The sequence below is a fragment of the Eptesicus fuscus genome, chromosome 22, assembly GCF_027574615.1.
Source record: "Eptesicus fuscus isolate TK198812 chromosome 22, DD_ASM_mEF_20220401, whole genome shotgun sequence".
In the NCBI taxonomy this organism is placed as follows: Eukaryota; Metazoa; Chordata; class Mammalia; order Chiroptera; family Vespertilionidae; genus Eptesicus; species Eptesicus fuscus.
In genome coordinates this window covers 33,942,006-33,965,732 of record NC_072494.1, presented here as the reverse complement: position 1 = coordinate 33,965,732, position 23,727 = coordinate 33,942,006, and the positions used below count along the sequence as shown (strand labels likewise).

Below are 23,727 nucleotides of genomic sequence, written 5' to 3'. Positions count from 1 at the left end.
GTTTGAGGGTGCTAGTCCCCTCAAAATGTTGACTCCCGTTGGGTGATATTTTTGTTCTTTAGCAACAACTAATGGGAAGAAAATGTCAACTTTTGTTTTTTTTACTACCCATTGTGTTACCTGCTTTTCCCCTCTCCTTTTACCACTCACACAAGGTTAACTCACAACCCTACAAACCTACAAATAAATCTTTCTCATTCTCAATTTTCAGGCATTGAGAGATTGTTTCACCAGAAAAGCTCTATTTTTCTACTTCAGCTAACCAATTCCTACCCATTCTAACTCTACTGACATCCATTGCTCCCAAGAATTTGCCACTCAGCATTCCCTAACATTTCCTTCTGCAAGGGCAAGGTCCCCACAGAGTTGAGGCTTAATATGCTTAAAGGCACAGTGTTGTTTAACAGTTTCCCTTCCCAGGGGTCCTCTCAAGAGAGTAAGGGACAAGAGTAATTTACATTAGGTGTGGGGAGGGCAGAGGCCAAACCCACCCAGGGCCTGTCCTTCCCCATCCAGGCCTGATACACCCCCCTCGCCCAGACCCCTCCTTGCAGGCTGCCGATTGGCCCTGGAGCCCGCCCAGGACACGCCCACTTGTGGGTGGGAACCTGGCACTGAATCTGGGTTTTGCTACAGCTGATAACTTAGCTCAATGAGGCACCTGCTCCTTGGCTCTCTGGGGATTCCCGCTGATCTCCCCGAAAATGACTGCTTCTGGCAGGACGCGAACCACACCTCCCCGCCGCCCTGGGAGCCCCCTTTCTTCTTGGAGCTTCGTTGGGGTGCTTTTGATGGCTCTAGTGCTCCAGTTACCCACATCCTTCGGTAGGAGCTTGGAGAGGGTGTGCGCTCCTGGGGGCGAACTGGAGCGGGTCGGGGAGCCCCAGGCCATCCTCCGCCAAGGGCGGGGGAAGAAGGGAGGAGAGGGGTTTCCCTTGGTGGGTCGGGAGGAGGCACAGGACTGAGTCGACCCCGGTGGTGCGGAGTTGGGGTGAAGAGGTGGTCTGAGATGCCCTGATCTCTCTGCGCGCGGATCTAGGGCGGTGGGGAGCCCGCAGTGCCCGCGGGAAGGTTGCTTGGTGGTGGTCTCTAAGCCAAGGCTGTCGCTGGGCGCGCAGGAGTTCCCGGGCTCAGGTGTGTTCCTAGCAAATGCTTGCAGGTGTTTGGGGTCTGAATCAATGAGGATGCGAAGCGCGGGCCGCGTGCTCCAGGTGAGGGCTCCCCTGCAGTGCGCAGGCGCTTGAGGTTGTTGCTAGAGCCCTTGCTCTGCCCGCGGAGGGGTTGTGCTGTGTTCCCTGCGCCTGGGGATGCCTGGGTGAGTGGGCTGTTGTGCCCAGCTGGGTTGGGCTGGGGATCCCGGGCGGGTGTGGTGTGGTCTGGAGTGAGTTTGTGGAAGTGCCCAGCGCAGCGGTGCAGGGTGTGGGGCCGGGAGCGCACTGCTTGCTTTCTATGGGGCTGGGGAGCAGGTGTTGGGCGTGTAGCGCTGCAGGAAAGAAGGCTGGGTTCCTGGGGCTCAGCGGGTTTTAAAAGGGCAAGCATGGACATTTGTACTCAAATAGACTGGTTGTTGGCCAATATCGGGCGGGGTTTTGTTTTGTTTTATTTTGATTTTCTTCCTTCTTCTTCTTTTTTTTTTTTTTTTTTTTTGTGGGGGGACAGGAGGCATGGAGTCATCTTTGTGTTCCTATCAAATATAGACAGTATACTATTCTATTACCAAATGGCTTCTTGGAATTGTTTTTTCCATCACGTTGGATCCTATATGAGGGGAGATGCAAAACAACCTAAAAGAATATTGGTAGCCAAGCAATGAGAAATGACTACACTAAGAAAAGCTAACATGCTTTTCCCCTACAGCTCAAAACTGCAGCTGAGGGCCCCGTCCACTAAGTTTATTTTGTTTCACTGAATGGAATATGCAATTTAAAATACATATGCCGCAAAAATCATGCTTATTGTATCAAACATACACAATCAAGGAACAATAATTTTTTAACACTTGGGTCTATGTCCATCTGTCTTTATATCAGCTTGTGTTTCTATTTTTAGAATTCTATCATATATACAATTTGTGTGCTGCATTCTGTCCTACGCAGCCATCATTCTACAAATGCCTGTTATGTGCCATGTCCTGTGCTGGTCCTGAGAACACACAGATGAACAATAAGAAAGGGTTTCTATTTTCATAATCCTTATTTCATGGTTTTTTATTGTGTGCTCACACACACACACACACACGCACACACACACACATACACAGGAATATAAGCAGGGACTGTGTTTTGCCCACTGTTGGATGCAGGCACACAGTAGGCAATCAATCAATATTTGCTATAATGTACTGGGAGTGGCAGACACTAACCAAACCATAATAGTAGCCTGTTATAACCAAACCATAATAGTAGCCTGTTATAACCCAAGAGAGAGGCTCTGGAGGGATGGAGGATGATTCCCTGACAGCATTTAATTAACGAATGACTGGTGGGGGGTAACATGGACAGTAAATAGACTAAGATATAAATTTACCAGGTAACTCCAAAACCCTCAGAGGCTTATGGAGAGAAAATAAATGAGGAAATGGTGATTGCAACAGCGCTAAAAAGTTCCTGCCAGTGTAAGCATTCCAGGCAGAATTGTCCTCTGGTTCTGCAGTTTATGAACCCATCCTTGCTAGAGCAATCCCTGTGAGTCACTGGGCCATCTCTGGCTGGGAATGGGGAAGCGCCCTCTGCTCCACTGCCTGAGAGTGGTGGTCACATGTTGGGTCGCCAGCAAGAAAATGCTGAGACAGAGATGGTGTGTAAGACAGTTAATTAGGAAATGTTCTTAGGCTCAATATTTATGGAAAGGAGAAGGAAAAAATCAAAACTGGAACAGAAGAAGCTGAGTGTCAGTGCATTCTCAGTGAAGGTCTTGGGCAACTCTATGGGAAGTTATGAAACTGGGATTACTCTCTAGATGCATCCCGAGTTAAGGAGAAAAAGCCAACATTCTATTCCCAGTGTAGATTAGTCATGGTATGCAGACCACCTCAGAAATAGAGTTTGACCATGGGGGAGCTGCTTAAAACAAACAAACAAACAAACAAAACAGAAAAAGAAAAGGGGGAGGGAGAGAGGGACCTGTAATACCAGAGCTAATGATCAAGAATTTTTCCAAAACATACTGTATATAAGATTAGATTTTATTTAAATGAGGATAAAATAAATCCTCAATCCTATTGCCCATGAAAACAGGAAATTGGCTGATGTCAGATTTGATTCAAAATACATGTTGGAAAATCAAGTCTTTATGCAACAAGGCTAAAATCAAGATTGAGTCTCTTCCCCATTCTAGTTAATGGAATACAATAATAAAGAATAATAAACATTTAAATGCTCTGACCTAAAGCTTAAATGACTAAGATAGTAATGTGAATTCACTAAAGCAACTTTAGGGAATCATACCTGTGCTGAGCTTATAAGGTCACTGATGTACTTTAGTTTCCTGTGCTACCCCAGAAAACTTTTTATTTATAAGGTTTTACATTTTATTTATTAGATTGTAGGAAGATGAAACTACTCCAGGGTCTTTATGAAACTTTATGAAACATTATTTCCTCCGTCTCTTCCTAAAACCTCTAAAGTCTACCCTAAAATGTCTTTGCACTTCTGAGCTTATTTCTCTGTATTTGCACCCCTAACTGCAAGATATATATTTTTGTCCCAGAAATGATTGCTATCCATTTTAGGTTTACTTTCTAAAGATTAAAGTTGTCAGGAAAATTAGTGACAAAACAGAAGCAGAGTGCACGTTTTAGCCTCTCTTACTTTGATATTCCTGTGGTCTTTGTGTCTAGGTCAGCGTTAGTTCCTGCCAAAGTATGCTGTCGCTAAGCCTAAAGTTCAGAGTGATCAGTCTGAGTTTGCTGTTGGGACATCTTGGGAATAAGAATACCTTCCTGGGTATAAAAAAAAGTCGTTCTTAACCACCTGTCTACAGACCTCTCAGTGGTCAGATGCTCAGCAATACTGTAAATATGAGTATTCTATAATAGAGGCATCTTTGGGCCTATTCGTGTATCTCTGTGAGCTAACCTGTTGTGTTCATGGTAAATAACCAGCAAGCTAGTAAATTATCTTAATGAAGAGGACCCTGGGTTCCGCATGTTTTCTTTTACTCCTTAGGGGCATTGAGTGTTGAGGTTAAATCGTCACAGCTGGCCAACTGTATTTACCTGTAATCTCCATGAACTTGCTCTATGCTCTCTGTACTGTGTTAAGAGTGAGGTTAAAAGTTAGTATGCAAGGAATATTAGTTTTCAGTTCATTCTTGCCCCATTCAATTCCAGAGATATTTTTGAGTGACTAATAGGTACAAAGCTTTAGGCTGATGGGGTTGGAGAGAACCGTAAGGTCTATTGGTCCTTTCCTGTAAAGAATTCCTACACTAATTGTAAAGGCCAACTTTAAACAAATACCGTACTATGATATAATTTCATTTATTCGTAGAGATAAATTTCTATGATATCATAGAGAAGTACATAATAAATGTTATCCAAAAGAATTGTGCAAGTCCAGGCATTTCAGGTAGAGGTGTGAAGGTATGAAAGACCATGAGGCCTGTGGAAAATAGAAAAATTCAGCGTGGTTGCAGTATGAGGTGGATGGTGAGGAATAGTAGTTGATTAAATGGATTGGAGCTTAACTGTGACAGGCCATGATTTTTTTTCTGATCAACAATGGTAAGTCATTGTAAGTTTTTAAATGTAGGTGGTGGCATGACCGCATTTGTGCTTCTGAAAGGTAATGTGTGCAGTGGTAGATGTGCATAGAAGATGGAGACCAAGGGACCCCAGAGTCAGAAAGGGAAATTTTGTTACTCAGTGATCCAGTGAGAGATTACAGCAGTGATGACATAGTTGGTTTGGAGATTTTGGGAATTCAGTCACTAAAATTTGGTGACCAGATGAATGACGGGCAGGGGATAAAAAATGAGTTACCGAAAGAAAATGGTGAATGTACGTTTTTTCAAATGCCCAATTCCAGAAGATGCAATGGAATTATGGAGTCTGGATATAGGCATTCATTTTCCTTAAATAATATTGTGATGTTTAAGTGTAAGCCTGGCTTTACCATCAAACGCATGGTTCCGACCAAACAATAAATGGAATCCTCCACCGCCCAGGTACTTCAAGGGTGAGTTGGGCTGGAAATTTGGTGATCTACAAATAAAATGAGACTTGTGGTTGTACAGATACATGGTGGTTATGAGAAGAGGAACAGAAAGACAGATAGTGGTTTGGTGTCCTGGTTAAAGGATATGAGATCATTCTTCCAAACACTTGCTCACTTCTTGTGGCTTTTTCCAAGGGATTCAGCATCCAAAGAAGACAAATGACTGTAGTGAGGCTGCAGTCCCTTTAGTAGAGGAACAGAATGTACATTCATCACTTGTAGCCCTCAGTGTATGTTTGAAATAGACTTCGGATGATTTGTATGTTTCAGTCATTGCTCTTCTTTTAGGTACTTTTATCTCTCTGGGTTCTCATTACAACCTTATGAAGCAGCTTAATTTATACTAGGAAACTGAGGCTTAGAGAGGTTAAGACTTGCCTAAGGTCACTCAGCCATTGGATGACAGTGGGAATTTAAAACCAAGTCTATCAAGCCCACATTTCATTAGTCCATGGTACCTCCCCACATGTGATCAGCATGCTACTAACGTATTATTTTCATGTGCAGTTTGCCTTTAGTTTTGTTAAAATTGATTAGACTCATAATTATTTAATAGATTCTCTTTCGTTGTCATTGTTTGGTCAAGATGGTGCTTGTAAGTCCTATATTGATTTGTTCACTGAGGATCAAGAGAAAGGTAGGAATTTAGGAGTTTGGGGATAAGTAAGGACTCTGAGTAAAAAATAAGTTACACAGATCTCTAAGTCTGTTTCTGGTAAAGTGCCATACACTATATTTGGAGCTTTAATCTACATCTGAATCTTTTTCTTGTCACAATCAATATTAACACATGTTTCCTTTTCTATTTTTCAGGGATTTCTTGTGACCCTCCTCCTCCTATCCAAAATGGTCGGAATAGTTATATTTCTGGCCCCATACCTCTTAACACTTTGGTGAGGTACAGTTGTGCCTATAACTACCGCATCATTGGAGAAAAGAATCTTTTTTGTATAAGTAAAGACCAAGTGAAAGGAATCTGGGATAAAGCTGCTCCTACCTGTGAATATCTCAACAGAAGAGCTACTTGCTCTGAGCCCAGAGTGGCAGGGGGACACAAAGATAAAATATCTAGACCACCATACAGACATGGTGATTCTGTGACCTTTACCTGTAATGCCAACTTCACCATGAAAGGAACCAAGACCGTTTGGTGCCAAGCAAATAGCAGGTGGGGGCCGACACCACTACCAACCTGTGAGAGTGGTGAGTAAGAGAGAAAAATCAACCTTAAGGGAGGGTGGTTCCTTGCATTTCTCTGCAGATAACGTTTTGTTTCATTCTGAACAAAGAGCAGTGTTAATGTGTAAAGGGTAGGGGTGAGGGAGGAAGCATGGCAAAGGGTGAAAGGTATAGTTCCCTGTTTTGTTTTGGTGTGTTTTTTTTGGGGGGGGGTGGCATTAGTCATGAAGGATATAAATGTTCATTCAACAAACATCAATAGAAGAAGGAATTTTAAAGTATGATTAGAAAAAATAACTGAATATACCCAATAACTGAATTGAGTAAGTTCCACAAGATTGGGGGTGCTGTGTGAATTGTGTGGTTTTAAACTATATATCTAAATTGATGTTAAAATGAGAAAAAATGTGAGGCCTATTAGCAAAAATAGGTACAGTTGGATATAAAACCCAATGGATATAAAACTCGTTTGTAAATAGATGTTAATACAGTCTGGCAGAAATGATGCCTGTTCTGAGACCTCTATAAACACTTTCTGAAGTGATGCACTATTTTACCAAGTCATCTCCTCAGACTCGGTGTTTCAAATCAAATGACTAAAGGTAAAATGGGGACAGCTGTAGTAGTGTCAGCACTAAAAATAAAGTTAAGAATAAAAATAACAAGAAGTGAGAAAGCAGAAAAATAAAGTAAGAATTACTCTAAGTTCATTTATTTTTATTTACTTAGGTTTATGTTGTTGCTCAAATCTAACTCTGAATTCCAATTGTACAATTACAGGGACCATAATGTTTAACAAACATTTACCATCAAAATTAGCTATTAATGAAGAACAATATCGATCTGTTCTAAATCAATTAGTGAACTGAAAAAACTATTAGAAAAATACGATTCTATCTATATATCTGTAATAGATATATAACCTTTGAGGTACATAAGATCTGAAGATAATCCCAATATGATGTGACTATAGAACATAATTAAGCCATTTAGAAAGACTTAGATAGAGCTATATGTATTAACATGGAAAGATATAATAAACAGAGTATTAAACTAATCTGCATAAAATAAGATGTGAGTACACATATACTCACAAGGAAAATATATATGTATCACATATAGGATCCCATAAAACTATATTACTAATATCTAGCAGGATAAGCCCTAATAATATGCTATTTTTGAAGCAGAAAATAGCCGTAAGGGTAGCATGAGAATAATTGTGAACATAAACTATTTTTTGGTAAATGAAATTTTTCACAAAATAAATCATAAAGTGTAACTAAAAATGGAAAATAATGAGCTCTATGGTGTATAAAATGGATATTACATCACACTTGTTTTAAAGATTGAGTTGAAATTTATGATGACTGGTTACCACAGATAATGTGTCATTTAGTTGGATGAATGTACTATATCAAAATCTCGATTGTGAGGGATGTGTCATCTGATGGCCTTTTCTTCTAATGTGTGTGTGTAAAGATTCCCCCCTGGACTGTCCACCACTTCCCATGATCCCCAATGGACATCACACAGCAGAGAATGTTGGCCTCTTTGTCCCTGGACTGTCTGTGACTTACAGCTGTGAACCTGGCTACTTGCTTGTTGGAGGAAAGACCATCCATTGTTTGTCTTCAGGAAACTGGAGTGCAGTCACCCCGCAATGTGAAGGTACCCCAAATTTTCAATCAACTTTCAGAAACTAGGCTATTCTGTTATTGGCCGTGCATTGAGCATCTTTGGCTTGTTTCCATAGAGCCACAGTGTGACGCTCCAGGACCATTGCTCAATGGGCAGATAAAGGGGCCTGCAAGTCGTCGGGTTGGCGTGACTGTGACCCTTTCCTGTAATGAAGGGTGAGTGTCTGGAGGACCTAGGAGATTTAACTCACTGGGCTTCTCCGTACGTGGTATGACCTGTGAAGGCTCCTCTGTGAGGATCTATGGAGAGCCGGGGGTGAGGTTATGAGAAATAATGCTAATAAGAGTTGATGCACACAAATTAAATGAGTTTGTATTGAGCTTTAAGTAGAGATTATTGATCCATATCAGCAACTGTCTAATAGTTCTGAATGACCTCCCTCTGTCTCCAGATATCAATTACGAGGCCAACCTTCTAGTCAGTGTGTAATTGCTGGACAGAGAGCTTTATGGACCAAGATGCCAAAATGTGAAGGTAGGTTATGCAAACTGTGGTTTGAACCTAGTTACTTACCTGAGGCTCAACAGGGCGCAGAATCCATACATTGTACCTCTGAGGGGGTGGACACCCACTGTCCCCATTTATAAAGGTATCAGGACTTGCATGCAGATGTTTTGTAGTTTTGAGATTGCTTGAGTTGATTTCTCATCTTCGTCTCTTTTTCTTAGTGGCGGAGTGTGAACCCATAGGAAAATATCTCTATAAAAAACCCCAGGATCGATTGATTAGACCAGCTGTTAAATCTTCTTGCGATGAAGGGTGAGTGAGGGCTGGCTCAGCCTGAACTGGGTCTGGCTTATCAGTGCATACTGCAAACTCTGTGTAAGAGTGTACCTCAAAGACCCTTCCCTGGCCCGTGTCCATGGAAGTGCTAATCGTGCTAGTTTTCCATGTATGGGAACTATGCCTGTGCTAAGGGTGATGGAGCTGATGCTGGCTACATTCTGTTCGTATTGCTTCTTGTCCTGGAAGTGGTGAGTCTGCTTTTGAGCCAATAGCTCTTGCTTAGTTTAATGGTCACTAGACGGCAAAATGATGTGACTCTATCTCTAGGTCCCAGTTAGGTGAGAGTGTTTATCAGCTGTGTCAAGGCGCCATTCCTTGGTTTATGGAGATTCGTCTTTGTATAGGTGAGTGACACCTATGTAGGCCCTGGGAGATTTCTCTTTTAGGCTGTGTTGTGGAAATAAGAATATTAGCCTCTATTCCATTAAGTTTGTCAACAGTTTTTCTATCTTTGTACTATCCCCTCTATCTACTTCATAGCAATCACTTAATTTAAACGTATGCAGTTACTGGTCCTCTTTTGTGATTTAGATGTGTAAGTTGATGAAAGCAGTGAGTATATGAGCCACCATGTTAAATTTTGCGTACACTGTAGTTTAGTGGGGAAAAAAGGATATTGATGTGGGATCTGATCTCTTATTCTGTATCTACTGCTTCATATGAAATTGGGTGATTTATGCAATTTCTCTGTAACTCTATCCCCTCATCTGTAAAGTCAGCATAAGACTGCAGACTTCAAAGTTATTGCCTATCAAAGTATATACTCAATCAACAACAAATATTCTTGGCTAAACTACTATATCACCTCAGCACTAGGATGGCATGCAAAAAAAGCTCAATTCTATGCTCCCATGCCTTTTATTCAACTATTGTATATTTTAAAAAGAATTCTTATTTTAATTAATAATTTACTGCTGGTCTTTACTGCCTCACACTATGATATTGATGTACATGTTCACACTTAACAAAGATATCAATTACAAAAAATCTTTCCTATGAAACCTGTATAAATTGAATTTTGCACACATAATGAGCTTTGATATAACTCACATATCACCCAAACTCACCCATATCCTCCAGGAAATTTGATAACAACAGATTCACAAACAACTTCTTTTCTCTTCTATGGTGTCTAATACTGAAACAGAATTATATAGTCACTTCTCATCTCTCCAGAAATCACCTGCCCACCGCCCCCTGTTATCTACAATGGGACACACACAGGGAGTTCCTCAGAAGACTTTCCATATGGAACCACAGTCACTTATTCATGTAACCCTGGGCCAGAGAAAGGCATAGAATTCAACCTCATCGGGGAGAGCACCATCCGTTGTACAACCAATGATCAGGAGAGGGGCATCTGGAGTGGCCCTGCTCCTCTCTGTGAACTTTCCCTCCCTGCTGTTCAGTGCTCACGTGCCCACATTGAAAATGGATACCAGATATCGGGCAAGGAAGCCCCATATGTCTACAACGACAGTGTGACAGTCAAGTGTGATGAAGGATTTACTTTGAAGGGCAGCAGTGAGATTCGTTGCAAAGCCAATAACACCTGGGATCCTGAATTACCCATTTGTGAAAAAGGTAAACAACCCAATGGGGGAAAACAAGGTATTTACTTATTATTCTCATCTCCCGCCCAAAACCACACTCATGGGAAAAGTCAATGGGACACAGATCACTACCCTATTTCTTTCATCTGCAACCATGTTCCATGTGTGTTGTGTATGTTCATTATGTGAATGGCTCTTGTATCCAGAATATATTCAGGGTAGATACTGAGAGGACCTGTTTATAGAAGTCTAATTTTTTCAAATGAGCAGAAAGCATTCAGTAATGAATTAGAGCTTTACGGTCCTTGGCAAAGATGTTTAAGATTGTCTGTTGTCAAATGTTGCACTCTTAATGTTCTTGCGTATAAATTCTCCTTTTGTTGGTATTTATGTGGGAAGTTTTTTCTTCAGACTGCCAGCCACCTTCCGGGCTGCACCACGGTCGGCATACGGGTGGAAATGGGGTCCTCTTTGTCTCTGGGATGACTGTAGACTACACCTGTGACCCTGGCTACTCGCTTGTGGGAAACAAATCCATTCACTGTATGCCTTCCGGAAACTGGAGTCCTTCTGCCCCTCGGTGTGAAGGTACTTTAGCTCTAGAGTCGCCTTTCCCTCTGATAGCAAGCATGTGTGAGTAACTCCAGCTGTGCTCCTCTAGAAGCGCCATGTCAGCCTGCGGGAGAAGATGTTCAAGAGCTTCCAGCGGATTCGCATGTGGTTCTAGTGAATAGATCCTGTCCGGATGGGTGAGTGTGAGATGATCCATCCAGAGTGGGGCTCCCCTTTGTTTAGTGCGTTGGTTCCACCCTCAGCTTGTCTTAGTGACTCTTGTTGAGGTTCCTCATTGCCACACTCACAGAGAATAGGAGGTTCCAAAAGTCTAAGTAGCATCTCTGACTTGTTAGTTCTTTTTTGGCATGGAAATGGCTTTGCTGTGAGCAACTCTCATCTAAAGAAGTTTGCTTACTGGGAGGGTCAAGGGTTAAATTCCTCTGTACCGAAGTTCTTACGTAGGAGTTCCTCTGTATTTGTTGTGTGAGGAGGTGAGGTTTTAGAGATGTTATATTGGGAAAAAGAAATGTATGATAATCTCTAGGTACCAGCTGACTGGGCATACTTATCAGAAGTGTGAAGATGCTGGGAATGGGGTTTGGTTCCAAAGGATTCCACTCTGTCAAGGTAAGAGAGAAATTAAAGTTGTAAACGGGATAGTTGGGGATTAGAGAGGGCAGGCCAACTACGAACTAGGCTGTAACTACCTCAACAGTCTACATGTTCTATCTCAGTGTATCTAAGATAAGAAATACCTGTCACAGTTTGGTCAACACGCTCATTGGCAAGCAAAGTTGTCAAGTAGGAACTAAGTATTTGGCATACATCTGCTAATTGCTCAAGATTTTAAACACACACACAAATATAGCCTATATTTATAGCTTATTTTTAATTTTTTTGGAATGAGTATTATTCACATAATCAGAAATGTTAATAAAGCTGTTTTGATGAGAACACAATGCAGATTGTAAAGCTAAATAATTGTATGGTTATGTTTCATACATGCAGTCACATAGTTTTATTTGCATCCGAATGATGACTGTCCGCCTTGGTACACTAGCTGAAGCCGCCTTTCCCGAATCTCTTCTGCAGCTATTCACTGCCCACCTCCACTGGTGATTGACAACGGGAGGCACACAGGTGTGATGGCAGAACAGTTTCTTTATGGAATGGAAATCTCTTATGAATGTGACCACGGATTCTCTCTTCTGGGAGAGAGAAACATACGATGCATAAGTGATTCTGAAGGACATGGATCTTGGAGTGGACCTCCCCCACGGTGCTTAAAACCGCCTCCTGTGGCCCACTGCCCTAACCCAGAAGTCAAACATGGATACACGCTGAATAAAACTCGTTCATCGTATTCCCACAATGACATTGTATATGTTGCCTGCAACCCCGGTTTCATCATGAATGGCAGTGATTTGGTTAGGTGCCATACCAATAACAAATGGGTGCCAGGTATACCAACTTGTATCAGAAAGGGTAAGTTATTTTTAATAATTAACTCAGGGATTTTGCTCAGAATAAGGAAACATTTTTTAAATCTGCACTTGCCATTTGAGCTAAAGAAAAGCATGTAAATGCTAAGACCGTTACATTGTTTTATAAGACTCCTGCCTAATCTTTTTGCCCAATTCTTTTTTCACCCTTTTCCTTTCTAAGTAAGGCGAGAAAAAGTACATAAGAGGATAATATGATGGTGTCTACAAAATTTATTGTTTTTGTTAAATAAGAAAAATGCACCTATCTTATTTTGGGGCAAATGTTGGCAATAGTATTGCTTGGCAATTTGATATCTAAGGCCAAAATACCAACCAATATTTCAGTATGTTCTAAAGAGTGAAGCTAACTTTTAAACTCATTGAATTATCTTTCTTATAATATAGTTATCATTTGTCACTTTTATACACTTGTAAGTTATATAAGTGCTTACAAGTTTGACTGGGACCTCTAAAACTATGTTAAACAAACCTTTATAACAGTTAATATTTGCATTTAACCTGAGAAATCCCTGATTATACTGAGTGTATTATTTTTTTTAGTTGGTGAGCTACTGCAATTTACTTAAAGTGAACATTGTTTTAAAGTCCAGTGAGTTGTTGCATAAGAAATAAAGAAAAAGTGGGTAGAATCCAGGCTTTCAATATACCTTTTCAAGTAGACTTAGAGGGACTAGAGCTGAATGGGACATTGCCACGGGCTTTGGACTACACTGAATCATGCAGCTACCAGTAGACTAATATGTTTATGATTTTGGATTCTCCTTAGGCTCACTTGCTCCTCTTCTTGGTGGTAAGTCTTCCTAAATACTTTAAATATATATATTTGTGGCCCTATAACTCACCCTTCACTTTAACTCATAGAAAAGTACCTCGGGTGTTTTAAGAATGTTTTAATGTACCCTTTACATTACAGACTGTCACTTTTGAATATAGTTAAATAAATGTTTTGAACAGCCAGCTATTTCCAACTTTTAAGTTGAAAGTTTGGTTTACATTAACTCTTGATCTTTTGCATGATTTGGTACTATAACACTAGGTTGGCTTATTCTGCGGTGGCAAAATATCTTTCACAATTGAGAATTAAATGTTGTCATGCAAAGTTATGGGACCCTGGTGTCCTGAGTTTCTAATTTTACCCCAGTGACTGGAATATTACTAATAACACTGAAAGGAACAGAAAAGCCCCACAGAGCTTGACTGGAACCCAGTAGTCAAATGCTTGGTGCTTTTGATTAAATGTGGACTAGATTGAATCAGAAACACCTTAAGCCCAAGTATCATTATTTAGGAATTCAATATTTACATGGCTCAGAAAGGGTAAGTATAAAAGTAGCATTTCATATTCCCCTCCACTAGGAATAGGCCCCACAATCACTTCAAAACCATATAGGTCACACTTTCCTGGCATTTGATGCTTGCTGTTTTATTTTCTAGGTCTTTCTGCAGGTTTCATGGTTCTTATCTTCTTGGTTAGTGTCACCTTGTGCATGAGATTAAAACACAGAAAACAGTAAGTTCCATGCATGCTTCACCAAAGCACGAATGGTTTTGGCTTCTTCAGCGTTAGGGAGGATAAGCAGGTGAAGTCTTACCAAGTCTCACCCCAAACATGTAACCCACAAACTCCAGCAAATTTTCATTAAAATACCAAGTCACCCAGTGCCATCTGATGACATTGATCACAGTTGTATAATACCTACCGTAGGCATCAAACAAAAAAGGGTTGCATTGAAATTATGCAATGACAGCATCTATGCACTGAGTAGTTTGTTCTAAGCCTGACAAGGCCTGAGCACAGCAAGGGTCTACAGGTGGGATGTACTTTACACAGTCGTGTTTACCAGAGGATGGTGTTGTGAATGAATTCAGGAGAGAGTGCATTCTGTGACAAAGTAAGATTGGGAAATACTTCATACTATATTTTTCTCATAGAGATTCACAATCATCAAGAGAATGATTGAAGTCCTATAATACAAAAGCCAGTTTCATGTTTTTTAAGCCAGTTTTCCCAAACTAATTAGATTACACAATTCCCTTCTCCTTCTCCCCCCGCCGCCGCCTCCTCCTCCTCCTCCTCCTCCTCCTCCTCCTCCTCCTCCTCCTCCTCCTCCTCCTCCTCCTCCTCTTCCTTCTTCTTCTTCTTCTTCTTCTTCTTCTTCTTCTTCTTCTTCTTCTTCTTCTTCTTCTTCTTCTTCTTCTTCTTCTTCTTCTTCTTCTTCTTCTTCTTCTCACATAATGCTTTTAACAACCCTTGGGATTAATATTCCATTTCATACCCATTTGGAAAATCTAGGAAGGTGGTCAGGAGCTAGATCATCAAAAGCCTCCAGGCCATAACAAAGAGTTAGGGTGTATCCTATAGGAGCTGAAACAAGCAAAATAAATATGTTCAGCCCAGCCAGCATGACTCCATGGTTGAGCATTGACCTATGAACCAGGAGGTTTGATTTCTGGTGCGGGCAAATGCTCAGTTGCGGTCTTGATCCCCAGTGTGGGGCATGCAGGAGGCAGCCGGTCAATGATTCTCTCTCATCATTGGTGTTTCTGTCTCTGTCTTCCTCTCCCTTCCTCTCTGAAGTCCATAAAACGTATTAAATTTGTTTTTAAATATGTTCAGATTCACATTTTTAAAAGAAGAGCAGGGTTGAGCCATCAGCCGAAGCAGCAGTGGCAGGGATCCAGAGATGGAACAGATGCAGGACGCATCTTCACTGTGGAGAACCTAGGATTCCTGGGTTGAGTGTCCTGTGGGAAGGAGGGACAAGGGGGCACAGAGAATGAGCCAAGTGGCGGTCATTTGATGGTCTCAGCGTTTCACCAAAAGAGGAAAAGGGCAGGTTTGTGGGGGAAGATGATGAGTTCAGTGCTGACCTTGCCAGTGTGTGGCCCTTGTGATGTAGGACTGGAGAGAGGGGCCTGAATTCAGACAGGTGACGTTTAAATCACAATGGAAGCCTTGGCACCAAAATAAACTTAAAAGGTAAAAATGGGGCTGACGACCAATCCCAGAAGCACAGTATGCTTAAAAGACAAGAGGGGAAGAAACAGTCAGAAGTAGGAGGAAAGCCAGGAGACAATTATTTCACAGAATTCAAGGAAGAAAAAGGTCTCAAAAAAAAAAAAAAATAGGGATGTCATTTGCATGACTTTTTCTTGAAGGAAGTTAAAAGATAACTTTAGCTAAGAGTAGTTATAAATTTAAATAAATAGAGAACGTGGTTTCTATGTCTTTTCTATCTCCTAATTTTGCTCTCAGAACATCTTGTCTGAGAAAAATTTCCAAACTTTGGGAATGTCTACAAGCTCATTTGAATTGTTTCTATTGATAATAATTAAGTTTATTAACATGATTATATCAATACTGGATATAAGTGCCTATATTGATATGAACCAAATATGTTACACTAAATTGCTTAGCATCACTCTCATTTTACTTCTGTTTTCTAACCCACTTCAATTTATTGTCTGATAATTGATACAAACATTTCTATCACCTTAGTTACTTTTTGTAAATGAGATGAATAATCATTTAAAAATGGATGTTTAGTAACAACACTAAATATTTATAAAAGTCATCTAACATTGGAGGAAAAGACTGCTAATTTTTTCTAGTCATGTAAGATATTTTAATAAAATCTGAACATTATAACTAAAAATTATCACTTTTTATATTCTTAATGTATTATTTATAATTTGACCTCTTAAATATGGTAGTTGGGGACATTCTGTAAGTAACCCTAGAAGTAAGCTTTCTTTCCCAGTAATTTCACAATACTTTATTTCAGAGTTCTACATGGTAGGATTATCCCATTTTCTTATCTTTTGCTAATTTTAGCAAACTGGTTTTAGAAGCACAGTAAAGTATATAAGCCCTCAAAGATGAAAAGTAAAACTGTCCTCTTAAAAATTATTTAAAGGTTTAGTCATGTAGGACCATGTAAGGACTTTGAATTAAACATCCAATATAAAAATTTTCTTTTAAGTTAGATTGGGAGATTGTGTCCCAAATAGGTAAATGTATGATCACATCTTAAAATAAAAGCTTCTTTTGTTTTTGTTTTAAACTGGGGGCCATAGTTATTAGTCATTTAGAGTCTAGGTCTGAGATAAAGCTGTGTAATGTCAACTTCTGACCTAGACACTTAGCAGCCTAGAAAATTATTTGTTTTTATGGGTCTTTCCAAAATTGGGGATTATATTGATTATTTCATAGGCTACTTAGGAAAATAAAATGCACTCATCCCTGAAAAGTGCTTACCATGTGTTGGGAATTATGGAAAGAAAGCAACTGCTATATCTTTATAGCAATTATGGCCATGAGTAAAAAATCTTACTTTTTCTTCCTTCTTCCATTTAGCAATTATTTTACAAATAAAAGCCCCACAGAAGGAGATCTTCATTTAGAGATACGAGAACTATACTCTGTTGATCCACACAACCCAGCAAGCTAACCAGAAGGTAAATGGTATCTAATGAAATTGAAATATTTTATTAATTTCTATGTAAAAATTTCCTTCTATTCATACTTATCAAAAAGCACAATGCTAAATATATATGGTTCCATTGCAGTCTTTAAAATCATGCATATAGCCCTAGCTGGTTTGGCTCAGTGGATAGTGTGTCGGCCTGCAGACTGAAGGGTCCTGGGTTTGATTCCAGTCAAGGGCACATGCCTGGCTTGTGGGCTCGATCCCCAGTAGGGGGCATGCAGGAGTCAGCCTATCAATGATTCTCATCATTGACGTTTCTCTCTCTCTCTCCCTCTCCATTCCTCTCTGAAATCAATAAAAAATATATTTAAAAATAAAATAAAATCATGCATATAAATTGTGAATTTACCTATATCCTATTGCCAACTAATTGATTCCATTTTTTAAAATATATTCAATCAACAAACATTTAAGAGTAAGAAGGAAATCAAAGAAAATGTTTTTAAGAGTGGAGAAATGACAGCTATGCTGCAATTCCTATGTGCTGATGAGAATGATCTGGGAGAAAGTGGGAAAATGCTGGCAGGGAAGGGATGGAAGAATTGCTGGAGCTATGCCCGCGTAAGCTAGAAGAAACAGAGTCTAGTGCTAAAACAGGGAGCGTAGACCTTAGGTAGGAGTGTGGCCTTGGGAACCAGAGGGAAAGCAGAACAGATGAAGGCAGCTGGGGAGTTGTGGGTGAATGCATCTGTGGAAGTTCTGTTCTGATGATTCTGTTCCCACAGTGAATAGAAAGTAAAATGATCAGCTGATAAGAAGGTTGAGAAAGGAGATGACAGGGATTTAAGGAGAGAGAAGGCATTCAATAGCCGCCATGCTTTGGCAGGCAACATCAAGGGTCCTTGTGGTTGTCAGGAGAAGATGGGAGTGAACAGTTGAAGGTTTACTGTTCCCAGGCATTATGCAGAGAGTCGCTCACACCTTATCTCAGTTAGCCCTGACTACAACACTGAAAGGTGAGGAGTGTCCCAAGATAATACCAGGGTGAGCACATAACATCCAAGATGAGAAAGCCAAGGTTAAAAATTTCTCGTGGCCAAGGTTTTGGGGTCAGTAGGTGGCAAAGGTAGAATTCAAGCTCAAATATGTCTTATATGCTTTATCGTATATAATCTATAAGGTAAAGATACCACCTCTGTCTCCTTGGAGCTCATTTTAGCTTATAAAATATACTGACATACATATATAACATACATCTCAGGGAGTAAGAATATATACCATGAACAAGATACAGAAGACCTGCTGTGGCAATGGGGAAAGAAATGGTTGCTTGCTGCTGGTGAGTCATAGGAAAAGTCCAGAGGAGAACAGGGGAGGCCATGCCAGAGTGATCTCTAGATCCAAACCTGTGGGGCTCCAAAGGAAAGCTATTACATCAGTATTCGTCCAATGAACGTGTGAATCAAGGACAATGAGACTGTTGCCTCAGTTTCTGCCGCACTTTTATTCATATTTATCAATATAAAATTTGTTAATTTCTCCACATCATATTACCTGAGGACCTCTTAATAGAATAATATTTTTGAATAGGCTTGATGCTTTATTGGTTCTAGCACTTATAATTGGTCTATACAGAGAATGTTAACATTCCCATTATTTAAGCTTTGATTCGTACCAATGCTCTTCATGCTGCCTCCTCACCAGGAGTTCTTATTTCAGTGTGCCTTCTTGCTTGGAATGCAGCTGGACACGGGTTGGAAAGAAACCACTTGAATATCAGCAAGCCTCTTTGTACGGGCGCCACCTCACTGAAATGATTTCTTAAGCTGTCGCTTCCTATTTGCACTTATTCTCAAGCAGCACAAGGAACGCTTGCTTGATGAGAAAGATGGGAGCCCAGTTTCACGGCCACCTGCTCTTCAAGGACTTTCTGAAGCCTCACCTGGGATGTGCCTGGAGCCAGGCTTTGGCGATAAGCCAGTGGTCGGCAAACTCATTAGTCAACAGAGCCAAATATCAAAAGTACAACAATTGAAATTTCTTTTGAGAGCCAAATTTTTTAAACTTAAACTACTTCTAACGCCACTTCTTCAAAATAGACTCGCCCAGGCCGTGGTATTTTGTGGAAGAGCCACACTCAAGGGGCCAAAGAGCCGCATGTGGCTCGCGAGCCGCAGTTTGCCGACCACTGCTATAAGCAATTACATACTAGTCACAATGAGGAGTCACCTTTTCTAGGAAGGCACTAAAGTGAACTGTCTTTATATGCAGACTCTTCCTTTTTTATAATCAGCATACTTACTGTTACCACATACTTTTGGTTATAGTGCGGTTTTAATTATTTAGTCATTGTATGAATGATTTCCTGTGGTTTTCATGGGCATATCTTTATAGAGAAGTCTGATTTTATTTTGGTAGCAGTTTTTCTTAAACATTTCACTTTAATTTCCACTTGGTTTGAGGTTTTCTCACCCTATATACGTTGTGTTTCCATAATCACTCAGTAATTCCAACTCAAACAAGTTTTCTCTTTTAATTATGGGAGTGAAATTTTAATTCCAGAGTTTTTTGTGTACAATTTAATCTTTAGGTATATTCTTGGTGCTTTTTTATCAGATCTGTTTGCTTGTAAAATGTCATTTAATAATGTATACATTTCAAATAAATTTTATCTTTAAAAAAATACTTGCCTTGTATGATTCTTTATGCCATTGGGATTTTGATAGGGATTGCATTCCTTCTATAGGTAATACGGATGGTGGAACAATGTTGGTTCTCCCAATCTGGGAAGATGAAATATCTTTCCATTTCTTTGCATCTTCTCCAGTTTCTTCCAAAAATGTCTTATACACTGGTCAGTGCGACTCATGGGTTCTTCTCCTGTGAGGACCTTAGGCTGAGGGGCAGGCATTAGCTGCACTCCATACATCAGCTTACAACACCCCATTTAGGAAAGTTTTCTGTGCAGATGCTTGCAGCTCATTCCTTTTATTATTTTATTTTATTTTAAATTTTATTTTATTGTTTCAAGTATTACAAATAGTAGTATATATATCTCCTTTTTTCCCCATTGACCTTCCCCCAGCCTCCCCTACCCCCTGTCGCATGTCCTCATCCCATCCCCCCACCCCAGTGTCTTGTGTCCATTGGTTGTGTTTATATGCATGCATACAAGTCCTTTGGTTGATCTCATTCCCACCTCCCACCCCCCAACACTCCCCAGCCTTCCCGCTGTAATTTGACAGTCTGTTCGATGCTTTACTGCCTCTGTATCTATCTTTTTGTTCATCAGGTTATAATGTTCTTTGTTTTCCATAAATGAGTGAGATCATGTGGTATTTTTCTTTCATTAAAAAGAAGGAATTCTTACCATTTGCAGCAGCATGGATGGAACTGGAGAGCATTATGCTAGGTTAAATAAGCCAGGCAATGAAAGAAAAATACCGCAGCTCATTCCTTTTAGAGATAAATCCCACTTTGTTCCTGCTAGTGTCTAAAATTATTGTAAGCATCATCTTTCAGAAATTTCCCAGGATTTGGTACATCCTTGCTGGTGGAGAATGGGCAGAGACCTGTTAAATGCAATTGACAGCAACACTCACTTATTTTACCCAGTATTTAATAGGTATTCATTATGCACCTACTACAGGCCTAGAACAGTCTGGGCACTGGAGGAAAAGCAAGAAAACTCGACCCTTGCCTCAACGAGCTTGTCCAGAAAATTAGGCAACATGGCCAGAACATATCAACTGGAGCCTCAGATGGGTCAAATCAAACTACGTTAAAGAAATCAAGGTGAGCCCTGACCGGTTTGGCTCAGTGGATAGAGCGTTGGTCTTCGGACTGAAGGGTCCCAGGTTCGATTCCAGTCAAGGGCATGTACCTTGGTTGCAGGCACATCCCCAGTGGGGAGTGTGCAGGAGGCAGCTGATTGATGTTTCTCTCTCATCAATGTTTCTAACTCTCTATTCCTCTCCCTTCCTCTCTGTAAAAAAATCAATAAAATATATTTTTTTAAAAGAAAAAGAAATCAAGGTGAATGTCTTCCATTATATTAAGAAAGGCTTGATGGACACCAGGTGTAGAAATTTCACTGGTTGAAAGTTCCAGTAAAACCTCAGTCCTTTAATCTAGCACCTGTAACTAGCTTACCAAACTCAAGCCATACTTTTTCCTTATCCTTTAAATTTTCTAACAAGAAAAAAAACTTATTTCCAAGCCTCCAAGTAAATGGGAAAGGGTTTTTTCAGCTTTATTGAGATACAATTGACATATAGCACTGTGTACAGATGATTGTAGAAAACAATAGATACAAGGGTGGGCAAAAGTAGATTTATAGCTGTGAGTACACAAAACACAGTTTATTTTATATTATTTATTAATTATTGTATTGTTTTCCATACGAGAAACTGTAAACCTGCTTTTACCCACCCTTGTAGATGCTTGTTTTCACAAGTAAGTGGCAACATTGAGCCACAGAACATGTCTGTTACATCATTCTTTTACGACCATAAGACATAACAGTACAGTAAATACTCGATTTTGCAGGCCTCAGTTTAACAAACTTCAGATTTAGTGGACCAAATTTCCAGTCCCTATGTCATCTGTGAAAATGAACACTTAACACCCTGTTGATTTTAAAATGCTTATAACCACGATTTGCTTATAATTAAATTAACAGGTTACTTTTTGTTATTAATTCACAGCTTTTTATAAAATATATTTTGATTTCAGAGAGGAAGGGAGAGGGAGAGAGAGATAGAAACATCAATGATGAGAGGGACTCACTGATCAGCTGCCTCCAGCACACGCCCCACCTGGCTGAGCCCACAACCCAGGCAGGTGCCCTGACTGAGGATGGAACCATGACCACCTGGTTCATAGGTTGACATTCAACCACTGAACCACACCAGTGGGCTTCACAGCTATTTTTTTTTAACAAATTTTAGCAAATAAGCTATATGTTGGGGGGAAAAAACACTGGTAATTTCACCAACATAAATAAATATTACATATCTACAACTGTAGTCTACATATTTAAATCCAACAGTAACTGCCCATAAACAATGTTTGGCAAATGATTAGCTTGTGATCACACTGTATCAGGCACAATAATTGGTTCTGATGTCACGTGGCATGACTTTCTGCAGCAGTTTGAATGCGTGCCGGCAGGTGTTCTCACGTGCACATGCCCCAGCTGATTGCATTTGTTTACTCAAGGTGATGGGTGAATGCAGCATTTACTAGACCTATTCGGTATAAATTTAAAATTACTGTAATATGAAAACTTTTCTGTGAAATTAAACTTTTCATAATACTTTATTTTAATTAGACAAACTTATCTAAGTAAAAGCAGGTAAATTGCCTAATTGGTCAATTTTTTAACACACATTTGGAAAACCTACTTTATTATATAACAGACTTTCAATTTTAATGGACACCTCCTTGCCCAAATTAGTCCATTATATTGAGGTTTTACTGTAATAATAATTACCCCTCAATGTGGGGTAATTTCCCATTCACTGTCTCCTTACTTATACCTCCTTCAATTGTCATTGTGAAGTGTCTGGATTTTATAATATATATATATAAAAGGCTAATATGCAAAGTATCCCCTCAGGAGTTCAACTGGGAGACCAGGAGTTCAATCGCTTGCTATGACATGCACTGACCACCAGGGGGCAGTGCAGAACAAAGGAAGGCCCTGGCCGGCAGCTGGCACCTGGGGAAAGAAGGCCTTGATCAGCCCTGATCTCCCACCAGGCCTAGGGAGCCTACCAGTGCACAAATTTTGTGCACTGGGCCTCTAGTCTAATATAACAAGGTGGTTGTTTTATCCTTCACCTTCACACTTAGTGTATTATAAACACTTTCCCAGAATCTGCATTGTCTTGTTCTGAAAGGAAGAGGAAATGCCGTGATTTTGATGAACCCACAGTCTTCAGCACATCTCAGGTACAGCATGGTTTAATTACATATAAAAAATGGTGTAATTCCAGAAAGTGCATTTGTGGTTTAACATGGAGAGCTTCCATTTGCTCAGCATTCTCTCATACCTGAATCCAATGCAACACAGTTTCTATCCCCAATATTTTATTAGCAAAACAGACGTTGATGTATATGTTGGATTTAAATTTTTTTTCTTTACTTGATTATATAGAAAACTAAAAAGCACAAAGAAAATAAAATATCCATAATCCTATCAACTATTGGTTCATTGTGGTGTTAACATGGGAAACATTCAAACCCGTGAAGAATCTTTGTGAGCTTATTTGAGCCCAACTGTCAGCAATTGCAGGGAAGCCGAATCTCAACGGATTGAGACAATGCCCTGGAGAAGGGCCGTTTTTTGCACCACGTTTCATACATTACCCTCAAAAGAGGAGACTTCAAGTGGGTTCCATGAAATCCATTGGTAATAGATCGGGGAGGCGGGAGAAAGCAGAGTGGGGAAACCTCTGGGATTGGGTAAAAAGTAGAATGATAGACACAAACTTCTTTTACTTAGGCGAGTGCAGGATAGCCAGTGAACAAACAGTGAAATCATCACCTTGGTGATTTTGAAATCTCGCAGACATCCAACCCCAGAAACCTCCAGTGTTGGCCCTAATGATGCCTCCTGGGTGCAGAACTGGAGCAAGGGCCCCAGGACAAAAGTGGAGCCCTAAGGGGTGCTGGCCACCAGGCGGCCCACCGTCTAGGGGCTCTGGGTTTCTATTTTCAGGTCGATGAGCTTTATTCTTTTTTTTTTTTTTTCTTCCCGGAGTTCCAACAGCTCGTTTTCTTTCCAGAGCTACCAGCA

The 23,727-nt window shown here is 40.2% G+C and overlaps 1 protein-coding gene across 7 annotated transcripts; it reads left to right on the top strand.

The window, feature by feature from the left end:
- The first annotated feature begins 649 nt into the window (after nucleotides 1–649).
- LOC103304232 (complement receptor type 2-like) lies at nucleotides 650–19,603 on the top strand. 7 transcript variants are annotated; one of them, XM_054712215.1, is made up of 16 exons: nucleotides 650–825; nucleotides 6,030–6,419; nucleotides 7,878–8,066; nucleotides 8,152–8,251; nucleotides 8,488–8,570; nucleotides 8,765–8,855; nucleotides 9,150–9,226; nucleotides 10,059–10,466; nucleotides 10,847–11,023; nucleotides 11,097–11,184; nucleotides 11,535–11,617; nucleotides 12,083–12,475; nucleotides 13,262–13,285; nucleotides 13,930–14,005; nucleotides 16,853–16,953; nucleotides 18,786–19,603. In XM_054712215.1, the coding sequence occupies exons 1-15, from the start codon at nucleotides 705–707 to the stop codon at nucleotides 16,944–16,946; spliced, it is 2,394 nt and encodes a 797-aa protein (XP_054568190.1). In that variant the 5' UTR covers nucleotides 650–704; the 3' UTR covers nucleotides 16,947–16,953; nucleotides 18,786–19,603. The 7 variants fall into 7 exon arrangements, 4 of the variants coding, with proteins under 4 accessions (XP_054568190.1, XP_054568188.1, XP_054568189.1 ...); XM_054712213.1 differs by having other exon boundaries at nucleotides 18,645–19,603; XM_054712214.1 differs by having other exon boundaries at nucleotides 18,630–19,603.
- Nucleotides 19,604–23,727: the final 4,124 nt, after the last annotated feature.